This window comes from Meles meles, chromosome 20 (assembly GCF_922984935.1).
Source record: "Meles meles chromosome 20, mMelMel3.1 paternal haplotype, whole genome shotgun sequence".
Lineage (NCBI taxonomy): Eukaryota > Metazoa > Chordata > Mammalia > Carnivora > Mustelidae > Meles > Meles meles.
This window is the reverse complement of record NC_060085.1, coordinates 14,185,205-14,206,701: the sequence shown is the minus strand read 5'-3', so window position 1 is coordinate 14,206,701 and position 21,497 is coordinate 14,185,205. Positions and strand designations below refer to the sequence as shown.

The following is a 21,497-nucleotide window of genomic DNA, read 5'->3' as shown; positions in this document are numbered from 1 at the left end:
AGGGGAGGGTCGAGGATCAGAGTTCAAGCTTGGACAGGGTCGGGGGCAGAGATGGAGGAGGAGTCACAATGTGGGCCCCAAAGCCAGCCCAGGGAGGGGCTGGAGTCCGAGGTCAAGACCCACCTGAGGCTGCGGGAACGGGGGCGAAGGTGGGGTGAGCGGTGGCCACCCTCCTCATCAACCACGCTCTCTGAGCTGCGGAAATGCTTGGACAGGAAGCATAGTTCATCCGGCGTCGGTTGGAAAGGAAGCTGGTGGAGACGCTCCCGGGAGGATGAGCTCGACTGGCAGGAGGGGGTACCAGGACCACGAGTTCACAGTCAGCGCCAAAGCAAGAACCCCAGCATTACCCGTCAAGGCCTAGGCTGCCTGCTGTCACTGGATGGTAATATGCTCCTGCCTGGCTCCTATGCATCCCTCAAAACCCCAGCTCCGATGCCCCCTCCTCCAGCAATCCTCCCGCCTGCTCCCTAGGCAACCCCAAGACTCCCTCTGGCTGGGCACTAACTCCACGGGATGAGGATGTCTGTGTCCTCCAGACTGGGGGCTCTTTGGGACTGAGGCTGGGTCTTTTCAGGGACGCCTATGTTGCCCAGAATGGGGCACAAAGGGGGCAGCCAGGATGTTGGCTGACTGGACAACTATCCAACACCTTGATAAAAACCAAAGACGTGTCCCGCCCCACCTCGCACCCGCCTGTCTGCTGGCCAAGGTGGGACTGTGGGTACCGAGACGGTGGAGCTGGGCGTGTTGGTTCCGTAGCCAGAAGATGGGAGGGATGCAAGGGACCATCTTCTGCCGTCAGCCCTAGAGAGGAGAACCAGAAGAGTTAGAAGGAAGGCATGGCCCCTGTGGTATGCGGGGACAAAAGACAGATACCATGGCTGGCAGATTCTGGCTCTGTTGGAGGAAGAATCTTCTGAAAAGGCTGAGAACAGAGATTCAAGGTCAACAGGTCCGCGACATGTTTTCTCCTCATCCTTCAGACACCTCCTCCAGGAAGTCCTCCCTGACCCAGCTGTCAAAGCATACCCCGTCAAAACTCTGACTTCTCTGAGTTGCAGCTGCTGGGACACATGCTAGTCACCCCCCCCCCAACCCCGCCATACTGAGGACTCCTCAGGGGCCAGAATCTGGCCTCCCCTTCCTCGGCCCCCAGCATAGGGTACGGCATGTGGCAAATACCGAGTAAATGTTACGGAGTGAATGAGCGACATTTAAGCATCTGCTACCCAATAGGTCCTTCATCAATTCTCATTAAGTGAGTTCGTGGCTTTTAGTGAGTTAATGGCTTTTAGACTGGAAGGTGTGCCCTCCTCCTCCCCAAGGGCTCCCTGAAATTACCTTTCCACGCGTGGGATGTGGCTGCAGAAGGCCGTGCATGTTTGCCAGGGGCAGAAGCCAGAGGGAGAGACCACCACAGGGCAGGGGATAGGGGAGGGGGAAAAAGTGAATGAGGAGGCAGGCCCAGCCACCAAGCACATGCTCCTGCCTGTCCCCTCCCCAGCTGTGCTGACACCAACCCTCAAAGCCAGTGACCACTCACCTTCGGGCAAAGGGGAAGTTCACAGCAGATGCCGCTGAGAAGTTCCGAGGACTGTCCAGGGGGCTGTTGCCTGCTGGGGACGAGGTGGGGGACAATGAGTCAGAGCGGGTGAAGATAGGACGCCGCCCCTGCGTGCTTGCTCCCACACTCACCTGTGGGCACGGAAAGTGGAGACAGGGGCCGGGAGAGGGTCGGCGAGGGCGTTCCTACCACCAGGCTTTTGCGGTTCCCACTGCGGCAGCTGTCGGGAGACAAGGGGACAGGGTCAGGCACTGGCCCAGGCCTCCGGGCACAGAGACCTGCATGCCCAGGCCGGAGAATACATCTGGCCAGCTTTGGGGCAGGACGGGAAGCTAGGCGTGACCACTACCCCTCTGATCCCAGCTGGACGCCGGCATGGCCCCTTGCTCACACCACCTTTGAGGCCTGGGTAGCCCTTTTGGACAAATATTACCTATTATTAAGATTACTGTGGTTATTATCAGCGGTGGCATTGAGCACTTCCGGGCTCCTAGTGAACCCTGCCCGTGGCCAGGAGCCCCCTGGCTCGCCTTCTCGGGCTTCCGTGTTCATGATCTCACCCCCACACGTTTGCCTATGCCCTGCCCGCTGCCAGGAGCACTGGCAAATAAAGCAGATGGCAGAGAGGACCCTGGAGTCCACTGGGGAACTGAGGCAGGTGTCCACTCCATCCCATGCACCCTTTCCCAGGCCCATGGCCCCAAGTGTCTTGGCAACCCCTCCTCCCCTGGACCTCCCCAAAAGGCCAACTGACCCTTTTAAGGTTTTTAAACCCTCAAGTCAGCACCTTGCAGAAGGTCCCATCCTTCTTAACTTTTGTCCATGCATATCCCTCCCTCCATCCCAATTCCCTTCTTCCAGAACCCCCTGGCCCAAGCCACTCCCACCCTGGCCCATCCTCTCCCACCTGTGCCCCGGCTCCAGCCCCCGCCCTGGCAGAGGGAAATTGAGAGCAACATCATCTCCCCTCCCTCCCCGGTGCAGTCGCCCAGCAACGGCTCTGGAAGTGCATCAGCCCACAGACTCCCAGCCGCCAACGCAGCTCAGTGGCTCAGGGAGGGAGAGATGAAACCTCAGGGCCTCATGGGGCCAGGAATGGTGTCCCAGACAGAAGGCACAGTGCAGGTTAAGGCATGGGACGGCATGGTCAGCCACCGACTGAGGCATCAAGACAGGCAGGGAGGCTCCATGAGCAGCTGCCCTCCTGAGCTTCAGTTTCCCAATCTGTATACCTTGCAAGGCACCAGGAAGATTTGATGAAGTATATACACAGTGTTCAGGTCTGGGCCCAGCACTGGGTAGACAGCAGTAGGCATGGGCGGTGTTGTCTCTCTCCCCACAAGTCCTGCAGGGCCTGGGACGTGCAGCGGGAGGCCAGGCAATGCCTCCCCAGTGAATTCAGTCACCAGCTGCCCATCCCAACAGCCCCAGAGGTGGGAGAGACCACCTGCACCCATTTCCCAGTCTAGGAAACTGAGGCCACAGATGTCAACAGCCACAGGGAACTGCCTGTAGGCTGATGTGCAGAAGCAAAAGTGAAACCCACAGGTTCCTGCAAAACTTCCTGCCAACACCCAGCCCCCCACCCATATAGCCGCTGGTGCCACATCCTCTCCCAGCCCTCATCTGGGTCCTCAGCCCCATGCTGCAGCATTTGACGCCAGCCGCAGCCTTTGGGAAAAACACTTGCCCCACCTCCATCTTGCACTCAGGCGGGGCCTTCTTGAAAACACAGCCATATTTGATGTCTCAAGGGGAACCTGGGCATCATTTGTTCACTGCCTAGCATCTGTCCAGTGTCCACTCGCTCAGCCTCCCTGGAGAAGACCCACGACCCTGAGAGGCTGCCTGGCCATTCAATAAACACCCACGTGGGACAACACAGAGTGAGAATATGGCAGAAAACACTGGCCTGAGGCCAGCTGCCTACACCTGATCCCTGAGGTGCCCCTAAGCCCTCTGGCACTCCACAGGACCTGGGAGAAGGGTCTAAGTCCTGACCCTAGTACTCCAGGTCCTTTAGCAGCTGCCGTCCCTGCCCGGCCTTTGCCTGTGCTCCCCTCTAGGAATGCCCCAACCCAGCACCAGTAAAAGGCCAGAAAACAGAGAGGTTAAGGAACTGCCTGAGGTCACACAGCCAGGGAGTGGCGGAGCTGGAATTTGAAGCCGAATCCTGGCTTCTAAAGTCCACAGCCCTTACTTGGCCTTTGCTTTTCAGAAAGGTAAACGGAGACTCCAAGACAGGCGAAGCTTTGCTGTGGTTAAACTCAGTATTTTACCCGATTTACCCGCTCCTGCCACACCACCTGCACCCCAGCCTCGTGCGGCAAATATCTGCTTCTGAAACAATATTTCCGCTGACGGGGGGCCCCAGGGACAGACGAGCTTCAGTTTTTCCAAGAAGATCCTCCCCAGGTCTGCCCAGGCCTAGAGACCCGGGTTTGAATCCTGGCTCGGTCCCGCACCCTAACTGCGACCCCGGCAGGCAGACATCCAACTCCGGGTAACGAAGGGCGAAAGGAGGGTGTCTGGACCCCTAACGAATACCCTGATCCCAAAGCGTCCTCCCCCTTCCCCCTACTGTCGCACACAGCGGCCCTCGCCACGCTGCCGGGATATACTTCTGGCAACTCGTGTTTGCTTGGCCGGCCGCCGAGCCTTTGCCCGCACGGTGCCCCTACCTCTTGGAGCGCTGCAGCAGCGCGCCCTTGGCAAGGCGGCTCCGGTGGCCTGGCGCAGCCACCGCCGTCCAGTAGCTGGGGTCGGACATGCTGCTTCTCTTTGTGCCGCCGCCGCCGTCGGAGACCCGGGAGGCGCGGGGGCGCAGCCGGCGGCGGCGGGGCGCGAACCTCCGCGGCCGGATTGGCCCCGGGAGCCCCGCGGAGCGGGGCAGAGGGTGCGCGCTGCGGGGCTGGGGTAGGGGGCGAGGAGGAAGCGCGCTCCCCGCAGCGCGGCCGGGAACCCCGCCCAGGCAAGCGCGGGGGCGGGGCTTTGCGGGGGCGGGGCCTTGCGGGGCGGGGCGAGCGACGAGGAAGCTAGGCTGGCGGACCCGCGTTCAGGCTAGTGGGCTGGGCGTTGCCAGGGCCGCGGGCGGAGGGGAGGGGCGTTGCCAGGGCTGCGAGCAGCGGAGGCGGGGCGTTGGCGCCTAGTAGGTTAGGCCCTGGAACTTGGCCCCTTTCCTCGAAATGTAAATCTGTTCACGTCCCTGTTTCCCTCTCTCTCTTTCCCCCCACTCCCCCGCGCTAACCCCTTCGGAGTGTGGCACTTGAGAACTCTCCAATGGCCTGGCCTGGCTCATGCTACCGCGCCCACGCTGGCTTCAGTTCTCTTCAGTCCTTCCTGCCTGGCAAAATCTAGCGTCCCCTCTCCCAGGCAGCCTTTTCTTGTGTCTGGCTCTGTCTTCCCCAGGCTTCGGCTCCTGGGGGTCCCAGCACCTCCCAGCACTGGACTGGCAGAAAGGGCATGATTAATCGAGTCAGGGCATCTGACACGCTCTGCCTGTCTATGTGATGGAAAGGCCACCAACCTGGCTACAGTCAGGACTCAGAGGACACCTAACAGGTGCCTCAGGCCTGTCTTCTCGACTGTAAAATGGGAGGGAAACCAGGCCAACGGGATGATTACACGAATAAGATGCAAGGTGGCACCCACAGTGCCCGATACATGTTTGATCAATGTTAGCATCAGGCTAACTTCCACACCTCTGCTTCTCCATCTACAAATGTCCCCTCATGAAAATGGAATCGAATCAGAGGGACAGAAAGTGCTGGGAGTATGGCACATGCTCACCATGGGAATAGGACTGTCTCACACAGTAGGCAGTAGGCAGAATTAATGCTGCTTCTGCTCGTGACAGTCCCAAGAAGACAGGGACAGTGTCACCTTAAGAGTGGCCCCTTCACAGGCCACAGGACACATTTGGGAACTAACCCAAGGGGCCTGACCCTGAAGCCCAGACCCCACATCTGAGAAGGGAAGGCACAGAAAGGCACCCTTGCCTGATATGTAATACTAACTCTCCCCAACCCTCTTGCCACCAATTTTGCTTCTCAGGTCTCCCAAGAGACTCCCCACCCTGTCTTCCCGGCCAGTGTCACTCTCAGGTATCTCCTGGGTGTGTCCCCCAGAACGCGCTCCATCTCTAGGTTCCCCCAAGCCTGGGTCTCAAACGCCCATAACTGGTCATTCACTCACTCGACATTTATTGAGTACCTACTGTGTGCCTGACCCTGTGCTGAACCCTGAAGACCGTGCCCTCAAGAGGCCCCAAGTCTGGAGGGGGAGGCAGAGAGTAAACCGGAAACAATGAAATGATCAAGGTAGTTTCGAACACTGAAGTCAAGGAAAGGAAGGAACAGAGGTAACAATGGCAAAGGATGACTTTAGCCCAGAGGCCTCGGTGGGGAGATGACACTAAAGCCAGCAGAGACATTGAGAAGGAAGAGGAGCCAGTCATGGAAACAGTGTTCCAGGCAGAGGGCACAGCTTGTGCAAAGGTCCTGAGACAGGACTGAGGGAAGGATGCCAGCAGGGCTTACCATGTAAGCCTTGTGCATTGTAAGAGGAGTGCAGCTGGACAGTAGAATCAAAGGGGTGCCATGAAGGGTGTGTGGGCAGGGGTGGGGCACCATCAGAACGGTCACCGCCCTCCCATGTCTGCCATGTGGAACAGGAGTTATCAGGGACAGGAATGCAGATGGCATTAGGCCAATGAGAGGCTGTGATGGGGTCTGGGAGGGGAGACACTGAGGCCTAGACCAGGGGGACGCTGTGGAGAAAAGTGGGGGAGATTCTGGAATTGTTTTGAGGCCAATGGATGGGCCCTGCTGTAGGGCGAGATGTGGAAGGGAGGATGGAAGCAGTCACTTCTGACCCTTAGGTGTTCCATCTGAGCCATGGGTCAGGGACAGAGCTTCCTGCTCATGGGAAATGCAAATTCCCACAGGTCTGTAGACCCAAGTAGGGACGGAGTCATGGTCTCGCATCACCCTCTGCTGACATGCTATGTCCACGTGTGCTAGGGACAATGCTGTGCACATAGGAAAGGAACTACCCTGCTTAATCCCAGCTGTGGCCACACCCCGCACCATCTACATGCGCCCCATTACGCCCACTGCTCTGGCATCCCCAGCAGCCACTTCTCCCACGGCCATCTGGCCTCAGTTTCCTCCTCTGCAGAACAGGGATGCAGCTGACAATCCAGAATGCCCATGGCCACGGCAAAGGCCTCCCATGAAAGCCTGACCAAGCCGCTGAGCTCTGGCGCCAGCTCGCTGCCCAGCAGATCGTCCCTCCCCAGCTCACACATTCTCCATGGCTCCTCATTGCTTTTACAGCCAAACCACACTTCTGGGTGAATTCGTCTCCAAGGGCTCAGATCCTAACCCCGTCTGCGACTCGGGATCTGTCTCCCTCTGCTTGTACTCGTGACTGCCCAAATGGCAAAGCCACAGGGAGCACACAGACCCCTACCCCCAACTCTTCCTTGGTCTGACTGCCCTTCCCACCTGCCCAGGCCCTGTCCGTCCACATCCCTCCCAGTCAAGGATGCTGTGCAGTTCTTAGTACCCTGGAGAGAAAAATGCAAATTCTTCCTGTCTTTGGCACTCAAGGCCCCAGAGGGAACACTCTTCTGACAAAGCCTTTTGCTGTGACCCTGTCAGAAAGGACCAGACTCACAGCTTTCTTCGATTACCTCCCACCCACCACCAGCACCACCACCACAGGCAGAGCCCTACCTGCTTCCCATGTGTCCATGCCACAAGCATTAAACCGAGCATCAGTTATAGACCAAGCCCTGCCCTAGGATAGAGGACAGATCCAGGTCTGGTCCTCAAGGGGTTCCCAAGCCTCTGGGTGAGAAAAACAACCCAATAATCACACAAGAAAACATGGAAATCACAGCTATAATGCAGTGTCCATGAGGGAAAGGGACAGGTGTAATGGACATAATCCGGGCTTGGGAGACCCTGAATGGGGGGCTGTGGTTTGGAAAAGCTTCCTATATGGGGACTTGATAGAGATTTGACAAATGAAGAAATGAAGAAATGGAGGAAATGGAGCTCTGGGCAGACAAGCAGCACATGCCCTGAGGTTGGACCAGCTCGTGTTCTGGCAGGCCAGGAAGTCTCATGGCTAGGCTGAGCCAGATGGGGAGATAGACGGGGAGGAGGTGGGGGTTGCAGGGGCCAGACTGATGGGGCCTCAGAAGCTGAGGGAACAAATGTGGGCTTATTCCTAGGGTGCTTGGGGCAGGGGAGGTAGAGACCCTTTTACTTTCCTGGCCCCAAGTGATGTGGTTCTGCTGCCCTCTGGTGGTGGGTGAGGAGACTTTTCTGCTCAGAACCCCAAACACTGCCTCCATTTGCTCCTGGTAAAACTGGCTCAGCAGTTCACAACAGGTTCCTCCCCTCCTCTGGTCCTCACCCGGTGTGGAGGCCAAGGAGGTGGGAGAGGCCAAAGAGTCAGGGTCAGATTTGGCCTGACATTCTCTCCCAGGGTGGCCCTGGACAAGACACTCTTAAATCCTGAGTTTCCTCCTCTCCTAAACAGGGGGTACAGCAGTCCCTGCCTCCCACAGGACACCCCCACCTGGTCCAGCCCCCACCATCTCCTACCCAGATGTTGTCCTAGCCACCTCCCTGACTGCCACCTCCGTTACTGTCACATGCCCCAGCAGACACTCTTCCCCCCAAAACAGCCGCAGAGGCTTTAAAAATCTTGGTCCTGGGGCGCCTGGGTGGCTCAGCTGGTTAGCATCTGCCTTCGGCTCAGGTCGTGGTCCTGGGGTCCTGGGGTCGAGCCCCACACTGGGTTCCCTGCTCGGCGGGGAACCTGCTTCTCCCTCTCCTCCCCACTCATGCTCTCTGTCACTATTTCTGTCTATCTCTCTCTCTCTCAAATAAATAAAATCTTCCCCAAAACCCACAAAAACCCTGGCCCTGCCTCAGGACCTTTGCATGTGCAGTTCCCATTGTCTGGTGCCCCCCTGCCCCTGGCTCTGCCTAGGCCTTGACTAAAACCCACCTCCCTGGGGTGCCTGGGTGACTCAGGTGGTTAAGCATCCGCCATCGGCTCAGGTCACAAGCCCAGAGTCCTGGGATCGAGCCCCACGTTAGGCTCCCTGCTTAGTGGGGTGTCTGCTTCTCCCTCTCCCACTCCCCCTGCTTGTGCTCTCTGTCAAACAAACAAATAAATAAAATCTTAAATAAAATAAAACACCACCTCCCCCAAGAGGTCACTATCTCAATGTATCCTGTTTGTCCACTCACTCCTTTACTGCCCACCTCCCTAGAGCTGACTGAGAGCCCCTTGAAGAAGGGGCTATTTCAGTCCTGTTCACATCTATGCCCTTAGCACCTGGCTTGCAGTAGGAGCCTACTTAATGTTAACTGTCTGTTACCCAGAACCCAGTGTGGGCTCCAAATTGTTTTCTCTTCTCCCCATTAAAGGTCTGTGGAAGGAATCTAAGCAGCTCATTCACACTAAGGTATAAATGATTGATGGGCCCTCGAATTCTAGACATCACTGACTCACACATCTGTCGCCTCCCTGAACTTTTCCCAAGCTGTGTGAAGAGCCCGAGATAACCCTTATATTCCCTCCTGTACCGCGGGTGGGGGGGGGGGGGGCCCTGAGATGCTCCAGTCACAGAGGGTGGCTCAGACCCTCAACAGATTTGGGCAACCAAGCTGGCCCTGATGCTTAGTCTCCAGATGTACTAAACGAGGAGAACTGGTGTCTCCTCTCTGAGCCTTGGTTTCTCCAGCTGAGAAATGCGGTCAGGAAGGGCACCTCCCTCTGGGGGCACCTTTCCTCCCTCCTGGGGGAGGAAACAGAAGGCATTTGGTAGAGCTGGCCCCAGTCAGGTTGATTCTCTCCTGACACCACTTTGCTTGGTTCAGTGCATGAGGGTATCATGGTGAACTCTCAGCCTTGTGGGTGTGTGTGTGTGTGTGTGTGTGTGTGTGCACGCGCCTGAGTGTGTGTGTCTATAAACTCTGAGGGAGGAGCTTTCCGACCAGCTGACCTGGGTGTGGGGAGGGTCCCTGAGGTCCTAGCCTGGAAGGCGAGGCTGACTCAGTAGGGGGTAGGCTGGGAACCCAACACCTGTCTCAGGGATGTCCTTGGGCAAGAGCTCAAGTTCTGGCCTCACCTTGGCTACCTGTCGGATGGAGGACCTGTTGGCTAGGACTGAAAATGGAATTTCCCATGAAGGTCCTAGTGTGGATAGCACTTTCATTTTATGGAAGGGTAAACTGAGGCCCAGAGAGGCAATGTCACCAGCCCACAGTACCTTGGCGAGGAGGGTCTAGGAGGCTTCTGAGGCTCTGGGGGTGCCAGGGCAATGTCCAAGTCCTGCCCCCATATGCTGTCACTTACCTCCAGGGGTGCAGGCCCAGTGAGGGGCTGCAGGGGCTGCAGGGGCTGCTGGGGCTCAGCAAAGATGGGCTCTGGCTGCTCGGAGACAGACTGCAAAGAAAGAGGCCAGGGACGGTGAACCTGGTGGTGGCCCCTGCGTGTGGCCAAATCCGGAGATGGACAGGGACTTCAGTTCCCTTAGGGAGAAGGGGACCCAAGGCCCGGGATTCTGGGTCTCTGGCAGGCCGCGAGGGCGGGGCCTGACTGATGACCCCGGAGGGCTCCCCGGAGGCGGCGGTGCGACTCTGGGCGACTTAAACTGAGACACGGGTAAGGGTGGTTATCTGTCTACTTCTCTCCCCCCCACCCTATTTCCCCCCTTCTCCGACAAGCACTCACTCAAGGGTCAGCGCCGGGATGTGCAGCTTGTCTCTGCGAGACTTCATGCCGAGGCCGGGGCTGTGTCTACGTGGCCGGGTGTCAAAACCACCTTTGTGGCCCCCTGAACTCCGATCACCGTGTGATCGGACAGACCCACAGACGCGGACGTGGGGACAGCACGCCTGGCAGGCGCTACCGACGCCGTGCGGAGGCTGGGCCGCTGGGGGCGCGGGGGGCGGGCTCTCTCCTCCTCGGGGCGGGGCTCGGAGCCCCGCACCTGCGCGCAGGCCCAGCCCAGCAGGAAAAGTCGGGTTGCGGGAGGCTGGAGTCGCGGGCGCCACCCCCTCCCGGAGAGCGACGCCAAGGCTGCCAGGTCTCGAGCCCCCAGGCTGCGCCGCCGGAAAGGAAGGGCGGTCACTGTCTCCCAGATTGGCAATATTGCTCCATCGCCCGGCCCCGCCCCTCCCGGCTCCAGCCGGTTCTCTGCCCTCGCCCCGCCCCACCCCCCCTGGGGGTTCCGGGGGTTGCGGGGGTGGGGGTGGGGTGGGGAGGGTTGTCACTCGCACCCGGGATCTGAGCGCGTCTTGACCCTCTTCCCCATCCCCAGCAGCTCAGCACAGCATTCGGAGCCCCTCCTGGCGGTCTCAGCATCCCGGCGGTTACCAGGGGCCGGGTCGACACCTCCAGGCCTTTGCTTCACCGGGTTCCCTCTCCATGAGAGCGTCGTCCCCCTCACCCACATCCGAATTCAGTCCCGCGGGCCCCTCTTTCGCGGAGCCGTCCCTACACAACGACGCGTGGCTCCCTGAGTCCCATCCTCCCTTTTGCCCAGTGCAGATCCCAGGAGTCCGGGGTTGTTTGTGTCTGGCTATGGCCCCCTTGACACCCCACTTGGACCCAGTCAGGAACACGGTAGGTAGCAGAGTAGACAACTCTCAGGGAGTCTTTGTCCTCGTCCTGCCCCAGTAGCCCAGGACTTTGCCCTCTTTGGTTCTGACTTTTTCCTGCCCACTACCCCGCCCCCAAACTGGGCAAAGGCCAGAAACAGTGCCCGCCTTCTGGTCAGTGTTGGAGCCCTGCCCCTACTGGGCCCCTCAGGCTCCTCCCCACCAGCTGCACTATCCCCAGCCTAACAAGAACAGATGGTCTGGGCTTGGGGGCCAGTTTGACCCCATCCCCACCATCAGATTTGAAATTCTCATCCAACCCCCAGGACCTCCTCCCCCTTCTGCTCACCCTCCACCTCCCCTGTGCTGTCTTCACTCCAGCTACCCCTGTTTTCTCGGTGTTCTTCCAACGTCAAGCTGGTTTGCACCCCAGGACCTTTGCCCATGCTATTCCCTCTAGCTGGAAGGCCATTCCCCTCGAACTTTCCCCCTTGCCTCCGCCTCCTTTTCCAGATCTAGGCTCAAATGTGACCTCCTTCAAGAGACCCCTTATCTTCAGGGCTAAAGCTGTCCCCCTAGTCCCTCTGTCTATCTCTGTTTAATTTTTCCCCTGCATAGTATCACTTCACCATCACTCTCCCCAAGAGAGTATGAGCTCATGGGCAGGGTTCAGCATTGGACCCCATTTCTGGCTCCCCCTTGCCCGGAACAGGGCCTGACACACAGTAGGAACCTAAAAAAGGTTTGTTAAGTGGGTGATTTCACTGCAAGGCAAGAGAATTCCCATTCCTCAGGCCAACACAGCCCCCCAAAAGGGGGTGTCTTGCACTCACACACTTCCGGACCACCAGCACAAGGCAAACCCCTCCCTGTCTTGGGCTTTGGTTTCCCATCCACATGCCGGCAAAGGCATGGATCAAAATGTTCTCTGAGCTTTTGGGATCCAAAAATGCCAACCTACAGACAAACACTAATGAGACCCTGAAGCATACACTTTTCTACCTGTGTTTCCTGAGAGTGAGCACCCCATCACGGTAGGCATGAAAGCTGGTTCTGGGATACTTGGCTGGAATTTTATAGTTTGGACTCTAGGTGTGAGACAATTTTCCCTTTTCCGGGCTGGATGTCCTTGTGTCAGCGGTAAACCCTGCTGCACTTGTCAGTTGTTTCCTCAATTGCAAACTAGCCTGGGCCTCCCAGTTTGTGACCACCAAGTAAAGCACTTCTGAAACATTTTGCAAACACTGGGGGAAAGGATCAAAGTGAGAAGCTTTGTTATAATTATTAAATATATTCACAGTTTGGAGGCTGCTGCTGAAAAAATCTGTATCCAGGACCATAGGGCCCAGCCCACTGGCCTTAGATGAACTCACCCACGTCCCCGGCGTGGCAGGCTCAGCTCCTTCTGAAATGAGAGGAAACAAAGGTCATTCCTGAGGTGGCAAGGCCTTCACATCCCTGGCCCTCCTCCCAGCTCACCCCCCCCCACACCCCCTGTTGGCCCCTTGATCACCCAACTCCAGCCAATGCCTCCTTTCTACTGCCCCATATGCTGGGCTCTGCCCTGCCTCAGAGCCTTTGCACCTGCTGTGTCTTCTGCCAGGACTGCCTTCCCTCTCCTTTTGTGCTAGTTAATTGCACATCCTTCCTCAGCTCAGGCATCCCTTCCTCCCGGAAGCCCTCCCAGACTCCCAGTCACTTCCCTGCCCAGCTCATACCCTACCTGCACCAAAAACAGCTTCGTAACTTTAAATAACAAATTAGTTATATTTATAAAGAAGTATGCCAATAGTGGCTAAATACTAACGATCTGCTGAGGAATGGGAGATTCTCTCTTTTTTTTTTTTTAAGATTTTATATATTTGACAGAGAGAGACAGAGAGAGAGGGAATATAAGCAAGGGGAGTGGGAGAAGGAGAAGCAGGCTCCCTGCTGAGCAGGGAGCCCAATGCTGGGGGGCTCGATCCCAGGACCCTGGGATCATGATCTGAGCCGAAGGCAGATGCTTAATGACTGAGCCACCCAGATGCCCCAGAAAGGGAGATCCTTGACTCTTCCTCACCCTGTCCCCTGCATGATCTGAAAGCCCTTCCCCCCTTACCTATGCGGATTTTGTGTCCTGGGAGCCATTGGAGGGTGGGGACCCTGATCTGTGACTCCCTATTGAAGACCCTTTTAGAGCTCAACAAGCTGACTTGCATGAACCCTGGGTGTCCTCACCAGGGCAAAAAGCCCTGAACTTGTGACCTCCAGGGTGACCTGAATCCATCCTCAAATGTGGCTCACCCAAGAAGGTTTTTAAATTCTCAAAAGGTCATGTAGCACCAGTTTAGAATCTGCGGATACTCAGACCTGGGTCAGGATCTACTTATTATCTGTTCCTTCCTGGCTGTGGGACCTTGAGCAAGTAACTTGTATTATCTGTGCTTTGATTTTCTCATCTATAATGTGGAGGTAACGTCAGGAGGGGTCCAGGGTAATAAGGATCAGTTAGTATTACTGTTGCTGTTGTGTTTCGCTGTGCTATTGTTGAGCTCGGCCAGGGCCTAGGCGGACTGTTATAATACCTGATACATTTTACATTTACCGAGCCGCCTACTACAGACCAGGAGCAGGGCCATTTCACAGGCTGGGAAACTGAGGCGCAGAGGGAAGCCTGCCGCCCATGTCTCTTGGCAGGGAGAAGGTGGGGAATCCGGGTCTCTGGACATTCCTCCTCCCCCCACTCCCCGTCCCCACCACCAACAAACACACACATACACACACACACACCAGGGCGGTCGCATAGAGGACACATGACTATTTTTACCCAGGTGGGCTCTGGGCTGCCCACATCCAGAGCGGGGCGTTCACCATGGCAACCACTGACGTCATCAGCCTCCGCAGCCAATTCCAGAGGGCCGGAAGCTGCCCCGCGCAGGACTCGGCTGGGAGAGGCTGGCTGGGTCCCCTAGCTAGGGAAGGGGAGGGCCCACAGGATTGGGGTATCACCCCAAGGGCTGACACCAACTACCTTGAGCCCACAAGACAAAACGGAGCCATGCAAGATGGGAAGAGGCTAACCTGCCATCCTAAGATGTTTCTGTCTGCCTGAATGAATACCTCTGGGGGCCGGGAGCTTAATATCATTCAGGGCAACGGATCATAGTCCCAGAACTACCACCACCACCACCACCATTAAGACCTCCTTCGGCCCCCTCCAATTGTTTTGGGATCTTATGCCAGCTTACCCTTCTCCTCTAACCTGTGAAAGAGTGAGGAGCTGGCGTCTGAGCCCAGGGCTGCTAGCTGCACCCCTCCCCCCATCCCAACCATCTCCTTCCAAAGCCCGGCAGTCCTGGGTTCTGGCAAGCTCCCCCTCATCTGAGCTGTGTGACCCCCTCCAAGCAATCTCACACCTCTGTGCCTCAGTTTCTTCATTTGGAAAGCCTCCTGGTGACACAAGGTCCTGGAAGGAATCGAGTAGCAAGCCAAAGGCTTGGCACCAGGGGAGGTTTTGATAAATCAGAGCCAAGACAGTGATTTCGTGAGATTAATAATAACCACCAATTGAACCACATATTTTAATTTGCTTCCAAAATACAGAAAGATGTGAAGTGGCAGAGAGAAGCGAGGGAAGGTCGGCAGCCCCCTGCAAAGGCTCTGTGGAAAGCTAGGACCACATGGAACTCTCCTGGCACCGCCCCCGGACCCTCTGCTCCCAGAGCCATCTGCTTCCGCCTTCAGCCCCCTCTTTGCAGGCTGTTCCCCAAGGAGTGACTCCCGTGTAGACAGGGTGGGTGGGGGCTCCGATCCCTTAAAGCTGCCCTTTAAAGATAATATTTACGGCATCCTCTTGTGTTCTTGGAGGGGCTGGGCAATGCTGTCTTCCAGCCAGAAGCCTCAGCTCCATCCTGAGGAACCCTCAATCTGAAGAAGACAGAGCAGAACATGGACACCCCCATACTGGAGGCAACAGGGGGGACCCAGAGGGAGAGAAGGGTTGGAGGTGGGGCTGGAGGGAGCCAAGAGGCTTCCTGGAGGGGCTGTCAGGCTAGTGGGAAACTGTAGGATGGAGGTGGGACTCAGCCCGCCTGGCACCAAGCCCCATGGGAAGTTGGCAGCTGCAATGAAGGGAGAGAAGTCAGCAGGGACCACATAGCACCAGCCTGAGGACTTTGGGGAGGAATAGAGTAAGTGGAAATGGGCCACGAGGAGAAAGGCTGGACCTTCCAGGGAAGCCCTCCAATAGCTGCGGGAGAGACAAAGTACAGATACCAGCTCTGGCCACCTCCCTGACGCCTGGATTTAGGCACCTGGGGTTTTAAAATTCTGTCCTGGGGTGCCTGGGTGGCTCAGTTAACTGGTTAAGCCTCTGTCTTCAGCTCAGGTCATGATCCCAGGGTCTGGGATAGAGCCCCGCCTCTGGCTCCCAGCTCAGCAGAGAGCCTGCTTCTCCCTCTCCCTGCCACTCTACTTGTGCTCTCTGCATCTCTCTGCCAAATAAATAAATAAATAAATAAAACTTAAAAAAAAAATTCTGTCCTTTGTGAAGCAAAGGGCCAAGTGGGAGATGATAAAAATAATGATAAAATAATAAGAATAGCATTTGTAGCAACAACGGCTTCCACGAACTAGCCCCTAAAATCACCGCACAGAAGAGGGAGCCGAAGCCAAACCCAGAAGGCCCAGATGCCGGCTCCTGCCTTGACCGAACGCAAACTGGTGGTCGGAGGGCAAGACCAGGTCCTGTGCACCACCTCCCAGCGCACAGCCAGCTGCGCGGCCTACACCGGCACAAGCAGACTGGCCAGTGTGCCCAGAGCCACTGCCTGGACTGCTCGGTCAGCAACTGACCCGAGTCCTCGCCACTGCTTCCTAAAGCTTTTATGAATTGACTCTCTGACCTTCAGCAAGTCAGCCTCCAGAGTATCTGATTGGCTCTGATCAGTAGGCTGCCCCCTGATTGGCCGGGAGGTGGTGCTCCTGGGCCCATTAACGAAGCTCCAGTTAAGGGACTGTATACCTTAATGGCCCAAACTGAGGTCCTCAACATCTTTGTACCCACAGGAGCCAGACTGGCTAGAATTCCAAATCTCTTACTCTCCCTCTCTGATCCTCAGTTTCCGCCTGTGAAAAAGGAGACTAATAATAGCACTGATCTCTTGCGATGTTAGGAGAATTAAATGTACGATTAGTGTTTAGCATTTATAGGTGCCTGTTCATGTGAGCCGTTATTTAAACTAATATTATTCTTTTCAAATTATTTTCATTGTCTGGGGCACTTGGGTGGCTCCGTGGGTTGAACGTCTGACTCTTGATTTTGGCTCAGGTCAGGATTTCTGGGCGGTGGCGTGGAGCCCTGCATCCCATTCCAGCGTGGAGTCTGTTTGACCCTCTCTCTGTGCTCCTCCCCCATTCATGCTCTCTCTTTCTCGCTCTAAAATAAATAAATAAATAAATAAATAACTTTAAAGATTTTATTTATTTGTTTGACAGAAAGACAGCGAGAGAGAGAACACAAGCAGGGGAAGTGGGAAAGGGGAAGCAGGCTCCCCACTGAGCAGGGAGTCCGATTTGGGGGCTCGATCCCAGGACCCTGAGATCATGACCTGAGCTGATGGCTGACGCTTAACTGACTGAGCCACCCGGGTGCCCCCCCCTTTTTTTAAAGATTTTATTTATTTAGGGTGCCTGGGTGGCTCAGTGGGTTAAGCCGCTGCCTTCGGCTCAGGTCATGATCTCAGGGTCCTGGGATCGAGTTCCGCATCGGGCTCTCTGCTCTGCAGGGAGCCTGCTTCCCTCTCTCTCTCTCTGCCTGCCTCTCTATCTACTTGTGATCTCTCTCTATCAAATAAATAAATAAAATCTTAAAAAAAGATTTTATTTAATTAAATTTAATAAATTTAATTTGATTATTAAATATATTTTCGGGGCACCTGGGTGGCTCAGTCGGTTAAGCATCTGCTTTTGGCCCGGGTTGTGATCCCAGGGTCCTGAGATGGAGCCCCATGTTGGGCTCTCTGCTCAGCGGGGAGCCTGCTTCTCCCTCTCCCTCTGCCTGCCTCTCTGCCTACTTGTGTTCCCTCTCTTTGCCAAATGAACAAATAAAATCTTAAAAATATATATATATGTATATATATGTGTGTGCATATATATATATATATTTTTTTTTTCTTCTTCTTCTTAATTTTGTCTCCTACTTGGTCGTTCACTCCAGGCCCCTCCCTGGCTTCGGGCCACCTCTTTGCCCTCCACCGGCTCCAGGGGAGTCCTTCATACCCCCGGTGTGTTCTCCCCTGCTCCAGCACTTTCCGTAGCTCCCAGTCACCCTAGGGGGAAAGTCTAACCTCTTCTAAATCAGCGCTGGAAGCCCCTGAAGCAGACAGTTCCCCTCTGACATCCCCAGCTCTGGAGCTAAGAAATGGCTTCTAGTTTTCCCAAACAACACATAGAGTTACATGCTTCTGGGCCCAGAATTCCCGCACCCACCTGGGGGTGTCCCTACGTTTCCTCTGCCTCCATGGGGAAGGACTGCTAGTGCAGCGCTGGTCTGGAGGGGGAGCCAAACCTGTCTGGGTTCAAATCCTGACTCTGTCACCTACATGCTGTGACACCTGAACAGTGGCTACGCTTCTCAAAGCCTCAGTTTCCCCTTTTGTAGCATGGGGCTCGCCATCAGGGTACGGATGCCCCCCCCATGGAACAGGCCCCCACTTCCTGACGTCAGCAGCGCCCCCATTCGCCTACCCGATGGCAGTTTCTCTATTTTAAGAGGCCGCGGGCGGGGCTCGAGTCTAACTGGGGCTCCGGGCGGGGCCTGTCCCCCCACAACACCCCACTGCTCACCGCCCCCTCCTCTAGGCCCAGGCCTCTCACTCCTGCCTCTGGCCTCGGACTTTCGTCTTTCAGCCCCCTCCCCACAACGCCGAGCGAGAATGGGGGTGTTTCTGCCCGCAGCTCTGGCCCTGCCCTCCCTGACCCACCGCCCACCCCGTCCTTTCTAGGTTTTAGCTTCTCCCAGACGCTTCTCTTTCCCCATACACCCACCCCCACCTGCCCTGCCACCCGCGGCTGCTTCCTCCGCTCCGAGGCCACCCAGCCACGCTCGGTTCAGGCGCCTTCCCCAAGTGTGCCCGAGCGTCCCACGGTGCAGCTGACCACTCCTTGGGGTCGCTGCTGCCCACTGTTTCCCCCAACAGGCTGGGAGATCCCGAAGAGCGGTTTTAGAGGGTCAGCACCCAGTTGCCTCTCCACTGCCGGGCACACAGCAGGCACTCAATAAATGTTTGTTGTGTAAATGATGCATCTCAGATTCCCGACCTGCAACCTGGGAGCTAGTTAAGGGTGTGGTCTAAGCCCCCAGAGGGAATTGGCTAAATCGCTTCAATTCCCTTTGCACAGAGGTCCAGAAAAGTCAAAGACTTTGCCCACCGGGGTCACAGGGCCCCCTTCGTGGGTTCGAATTCTGACACTCATGTTCTTACCTCCTGGTAACTAAGCCTCCCAAACACAAACCCAGGGCTAGAGGTCACAAAAGGAGAGCCCTTACAGCAAATGGGGAAACTGAGGTCCGGAGAAGCAAAAGTGGCTCCCGCCCTCCCTCTTCTCCCCACCCTCCACCGCCGCAGCCAGTTGGCAGTGCCCTGTGCACGAGAGAGCTAGTTAAAGCCGTCGGATTGAATCCCTTTTGGGCCACCTCGAGTTGGTGACTTTTCCAGATTCGAGCCTCACTTTCCTTATCTGACAAATGGGCGCCTGGACAGCCCCAACCTCCCAGGCTCACCTTAGGGGTGATCTGAGTCTGGGGTGCGGTGGCGCAGCGAAACCAAGAGGCAGGTAATAATACACATTAATTAATATTTATCACTAGTAAAAAGATTAATTCAAGGATGAACATATGGTGAGCGCTCAAAGGCTGCTGTTGGTCATATTATTATTAGAGCAGCTGGTGGGAAGGGGCGCAGCCTTCAACCACTTTTTCCCACGCTAGCGCTTGGAGCCTCAGTTTCCCCATATGTCAAACGGGGTATAGCCCCTTCCCACCAGGCAAAAAGCACTTTGAGAAGCGGCTGGGCAGAAGGAAAGACCGGAGCGCGCGTCCCGCCTTCCGCCTCAGTTTCTCCGGACATCGAAGCTCCGCCCCTGGCACCCAGTCCAGGTCTACTCTGCCGTGCCCTCCGCCCGCCCACGCAGGGGCCTCACCTGGAGCCCTCGGCGCCGCAGGAGGCTCGGTTCGTCCATGGCCCGCTAGTCCGCACCGCCCGGCCCGCCCCCGGCCCCGCCCCAACCTGCCAAGCTCCGCCACCCCGCGCCATTGGTCAAGCCGGTCAGCTGATGGGTCTGGCCCCGCCCCTCCCTCGGAACCCTCCTGGCAGGGCCCCGCCTCCATCGGATGGCCGGACCGCCTTCCAGGCCCCACCCTACCCACCAGCCAAGATGAAAACATTTTTTTTTTCAATGAATCCTCCCAGAAGTAAGGGAACGTTATCATCCCCATTTTGCAGATGAAGAAACTGAGGCTCCTAGAAGTTAGTTCATATAACCAGGGCACACAGCAGGCTGGTTCTAGGGTGAGGTGAATGAAGCACCCAGTTCCATTCAAAATTTAAGAGGGCCCACAAACATCAGTAATTAAGATACCCAAGATCGTAAGAGGCTAGTTTAAAGAATTTAAACTAATGCAAAAGAGGCGTGATGAACTAAATATCACAATTTCAAATAAAGACAGTACCAAACAAGAGGGCCCACAAACATCAGTAATTAAGATACCCAAGATCGTAAGAGGCTAGTTTAAAGAATTTAAACTAATGCAAAAGAGGCGTGATGAACTAAATATCACAATTTCAAATAAAGACAGTACCAAACTCTGCCCATATGTGACCCTGCCTCTCTTTTTTTTCACCCTAATCCTTGCCTTAGTTCCAATAAAACTTTATTTACAAGAACAGGCAGCCACTGTTGTTGCCAGTTTCTGTTTTGAGGACGGCTGCTTTTGCTGAGCCAACTGGGCACCTGGCTAAGGGCCTCACGAGGACCACCTTTCACAGGTTATCTGATGATAATTGGGTCAGCTCCACTTTGCAGAAGGGAAACTGAGGCAGGGAAAAATCCCAAAGTCCCAAGATGATATCCGTGTTCTCTCTTTCACTGGGACTTCCATTCTCTGGTCTCTGCAGCTTCAGGTTCCCTTGGCTACTCCACTGTTGGACCTGGGCATTAACAGTATCTTCTCAGGCTGGAGGAGACCCTAGGGAGGGTTCACTTGCCTTTGACGTTCTATAGGCTCCTACTGAATCACAATGGTCAGATTGAGCACATAAAAATACATTAAAAAAACACAGAAAAATCCCTGACAGCACTTGTTTTTCTTACGCACATTTAAAAATTGACATATAATTCACACACGGTAAAATACACTCTTTGTAAATTTTTTAAAAAAGATTTTATTTATTTACTTGACAGAGAGAGACAGTGAGAGAGGGAACACAAGCCGGAGGAGTGGGAGAGGGAGAAGCAGGCTTCTCACTAAGCAGGGAGCCCGATGTAGGGCTTGATCCCAGGACCCTGGGATCATGCCCTGAGCCGAAGGCAGACGCTTAACAACTGAGCCACCCAGGTGCCCCAATTTTTTATTTTTCTAAATACAGCTTTTTAAAGAGTACCATTCAGTGGTTTTTAGCATATTCTCAGAGTTGTGTAATCATCACCACTATCTAACCCCAGAATATTACATCAACCCTAAAAGAAAACCTTGACCCAGGAGGAGTCCCTGTCCTCCTTCCCCAGCCCCTGGCAACCACCAATCTGCTTTCTCTCTCTATGGATTTGCCTGTTCTAGACCATTCCTATATATGGACCCACACAACACATGGCATTGTGTGTCTGGCTTCTTTTGCTCATTATGTTTTTAAGATTTTATTTATTTATTTGACAGAGAGAAAGATCAAAAGTAAGCAGAGAGGCAGGCAGAGAGAGTGGGAGAAGCAGGCTCCCCACTGAGCAGAGAGCCTGATGCGGGGCTCCATCCCAGGACCCCGAGACCATGACCTGAGCCGAAGGAAGAGGCTTAACCCACTGAGCCACCCAGGCATACTCAGTACGTTTTCAAAGTTCATCTGTATCATAGCTTGAATCAGGGCCTCCTTCCTTTTTTTTTTTTTTTTTTTTTTTTTGGCCAAATAGTATTCCGTTGTGTGGATGGACCACATTTTGTTTCCTCATTCATCTGTTAATAGGCATCGGAGTTTTCCCACCTTTTGTGAATTGTTTTCACAAAATTGAAAAGTGAATTGTGAATTGTTTTGTTCTGAACATTCACG

At 55.4% G+C, this 21,497-nt stretch overlaps 1 protein-coding gene across 20 annotated transcripts in view; it reads right to left on the bottom strand.

Moving 5' to 3' along the window:
* Positions 1–19,443, bottom strand: part of MAST3 (microtubule associated serine/threonine kinase 3) — a 37,721-nt gene extending 18,278 nt beyond the window's left edge. The window contains exons 1-7 of one of the 20 annotated variants that reach the window (XM_045990097.1): positions 19,381–19,443; positions 12,570–12,601; positions 1,699–1,787; positions 1,547–1,619; positions 1,345–1,365; positions 693–807; positions 124–284 (exon numbers count right to left, since the gene is read on the bottom strand). In XM_045990097.1, coding sequence (XP_045846053.1) covers positions 124–284; positions 693–807; positions 1,345–1,365; positions 1,547–1,619; positions 1,699–1,787; positions 12,570–12,601; positions 19,381–19,419 — 530 coding nt within the window. In that variant the 5' untranslated portion in view covers positions 19,420–19,443. Of the gene's footprint in view, positions 1–123; positions 285–692; positions 808–1,344; positions 1,366–1,546; positions 1,620–1,698; positions 1,788–4,248; positions 7,256–7,305; positions 8,363–9,949; positions 10,040–10,327; positions 10,841–10,875; positions 11,406–12,569; positions 12,602–19,380 lie in introns of those variants that run through there. The other 19 variants (XM_045990098.1, XM_045990082.1, XM_045990083.1 and 16 more) reach the window with 19 other exon arrangements.
* Between the last annotated feature and the right edge of the window lie 2,054 nt (positions 19,444–21,497).